Genomic DNA, 2,972 nt, shown 5'->3' on the forward strand with positions numbered 1-2,972 from the left:
AGAGACAGCCCCCCCCCAGCTCCCCAAAGCTCAACAGGGCCACAGACAAGAGGGTTTGGGGCCAGACTCCAGCTCCTGGGCTGTGGCTCAGAGCCCCCCCCGCACCCAGGAGGGCTAGAGGTTGGTTACCAACCCATTTCTCCCCCAGATCGGTGTTTTTTTTCCCCCAATTTTGTCGTGGTAGCCTTGAGAAACGAGCACAGACGTGACAGGGAAGGAGCAGCAGGGCCCAAGTGCCAGGCCAAGCCCTGGCGGGGTGCAGGAAGGAGGCTGGAGCCTGGGGAGACACCGGGGAGACAAGGGGGGAGGTGGGGGCCGGGCCAGCTCTGAAATCCCTGACAGGTGCCCAGAGATTTAAAGCCTTTTAGTTTAAGGCGAGCTCTCCCCACGGGGGACCCTTCTGGCCTTTGGCTGCTCCATGTGCAATTACAGGCGGGTCCATCTGCCAGGAGCAGCGCTCGGGGCCAGACAAAAAGCGCCGGAGGCTCCTCGCAGCCCCTGATGGATGGCGGAGGGGACAGAGCCGGGTTTTGCGCCGCCAGCTCCTGCCTCTCCCCAGGCTCCAGCAACTGCCAGCAGCCCCTCGGGGAGGGGGGGGACGGGGGGGTGTCTCGGGCTGCATGAAAGCCCAGAGGATTGTCTGACCTCTTTAACTCCCTGCCGCTGCAGGGAGGGCAGGAGAAGCAGGCGCCAAGTCCAAACCCAGGAAAGGGGGATTTATTTTTTTTTTTTATTTTTTTTTGGTTGGAGGTCGAGGGCCAGCTGCGTGCTGGACGCTGCCTGCCAGGGCGGGAGCTCTGGAGGTCGCAGCATGAACACAGAAGAAATTCTCTCTTCCAGCGAGGAGCCACCAGGCCCACGCTGGCACAGGACGGGCGTGCCCAAGGCCCAGGAGCTGGTAAGGCACTTGAAATGACTACAAGCCATGAGGCAATCTGCTGCCACCCTCCTTCCCCTCCCTGCCTTCCCCCGTGGGCGCTTTGCAGGTTAACCTAGAGAGCAGGAGAGCTGGCGGCCCCGGCTCGAGCTGTCAGCGTGTCGTGGGGGGCACTGGGCCACGGTCACTGGTGGAATTTCTTGCTGGGGTTGTTGGCGTAGTCCAGCAGCAGCTGGCAGGGGGTGAACTGGCTGCCGTAGACGGCCTCGTACTTCCGCAGCTTGTCCACCAGCTGCTTGGCTCCGTATGAGTCCACGTACCTGAAGGGACCTGCCGGGGACAAAGGGACAGGTGGGTGATGAGGGAGGGAGGGAGGGAGGGGCACGAGGTGCCTGGAAGGGTGAGAGCAGGGGTTTGGCTCACCCGGGGGAGAAGCCCCGTCTCTCGGCCAGGCAGAGCAGGGCCCTGCTCCCCGCCTGTCTGCTGGGGGCACGCTGGGGCACAGATAGGCTGGGCTGCTGCCTTAGTCTGAGCTTGCCTGGAGGCACCACCTCCTCCCCAAGAGCCCGCTGTTACCTGAAGCTCAGCTCAGGGTTTGCCCACGGCCACCCAGCCAGGTTGCCAAGAGTCCAGGAGAGCTTTGCCCACGCTCTTGGCTAGTCCCTCACCCTGAAAAGCGCCGTGCCTGGGGCTGAGGTTATCAGCTCAGCTTATCTGCACGGGGCTGGGCACAGCGGCGTCCCCAAGCTCCATTTCTCTGTGTGCAGCACAGAGCTGGGTTTCCCCAAAGTGCTGCCAGCAAGTAGCAGTGGCCACAGGTGAGAGAAAAAACAGAACGTGGTTTTTCACCGAGCGCCGTACAGCTGCGCCCAAGCAAGCCAGGGATTTCTTAAAATTGTAGGAGCTTTTCCAAGTCCATCCCACCTACGCCCCCGCGATGATCAGGCATGGTAAAAGCTCTTTGAAGTTCTCGGGGGAAGTGCTGATGAGGCTGGGGCCAGCATGGCTCTGTCTTCTTGTTCAAACCCGAGGACCCAGCCCATGGGTTGAGTCCCCTGAGCCTCGCCAGCTGCAGCTCTGCAGAACGCCCGAGGGACTCCCCAGGGTGCTGGTGGAAACGTCTCCCAGCAGCTCTGGGGCTCCCTGCCACCTCCCCCGGCAGGGTGGGAACGCTGGAGCAACCTCACCAGCTCCAGCTTTAAGGGGGAGATGGATGCTCAGGCTTGTCAGACGGCAGCTTAAACCTGGCCTTAACAGCTGAGTCGCCTCTGGGGGCTGGATCCCACTAGTCAAGCTCAGTCCGATCCTTTGGATCCAAGCTGCGCAGCCAGCCCAAAGCGCAGCCTAACCTCTTACCTCCCAGGCACGGCGGGAAGCCCAAGCCGAACACAGCACCGATATCTCCCTCCACGGGGCTGCTGAGGATCCCCTCCTGCAGGCACATGGCTGCCTCGTTCACAAACCTGGTCACCAAGCGCATCTGGATGTCCTCCTCAGTGCAGCTGCAAGGAAAGAGTCTGTAAGGGCTGCGCAGGATGGAGGAGCACGTGAAGCCGGCACAGAATGTGGGCAGAGCCAGGCCAGGGAGAATGATTCCTCACCGAGCCTGTCCCTCTCCGCCTGACGATAAGGACCAAGGTCTGTGACGTGTCCTGGAGCAGGCATGTAAGAACGGCAAAGGCTCAGTAACTGCTCCAGGAGACATTTCAGTGCTAGCTCTGTGACCAGGGGGGTCACACAGCAGGGCCTGCACCAACCCACCTGCCCTGGTGAGCACCCCCCCAGGGAATTGTTCTGCAAAGGTGCCCAAGAAATGCTGATAAATTCGAGGGTGCCCTGCTCACGCTCGCACAGGCTCTCCAGAGACATGTAGACTGGCTCTGAGGAATGATTTCTGTGCAGAAGGGGCTGTTGGGCGTTGGAATGGGCTGCCCAGGGCAGGGGGGAGTCCCCGGGATCCCTGGAGGGGTTGAAGAGTCGGGCTGAGCCAGCGCTGAGGGATCTGGGGGAGTTGGGAACGGTCAGGGGGAGGGTCATGGTGGGGCTGGAGGAGCTGCAAGGGCTTTTCCAACCCGGATGATTCTGGGATTCTGTA

General features: G+C 61.6%; 1 protein-coding gene across 1 annotated transcript in view; it reads right to left on the reverse strand.

Annotated features, from left to right (window-relative positions):
* Positions 1–164: 164 nt before the first annotated feature.
* HADHA (hydroxyacyl-CoA dehydrogenase trifunctional multienzyme complex subunit alpha) overlaps positions 165–2,972 on the reverse strand; it is a 22,872-nt gene continuing 20,064 nt past the window's right edge. Inside the window, exons 16-17 of the mRNA XM_026846320.1 lie at positions 2,234–2,473; positions 165–1,207 (exon numbers count right to left, since the gene is read on the reverse strand). Coding sequence (XP_026702121.1) covers positions 1,062–1,207; positions 2,234–2,473 — 386 coding nt within the window. The 3' untranslated portion in view covers positions 165–1,061. The remainder of the gene's footprint in view (positions 1,208–2,233; positions 2,474–2,972) is intronic.

Source organism: Athene cunicularia (genome assembly GCF_003259725.1).
Source record: "Athene cunicularia isolate RWA chromosome 3 unlocalized genomic scaffold, athCun1 chr3_part1, whole genome shotgun sequence".
NCBI classification, from domain to species: Eukaryota; Metazoa; Chordata; class Aves; order Strigiformes; family Strigidae; genus Athene; species Athene cunicularia.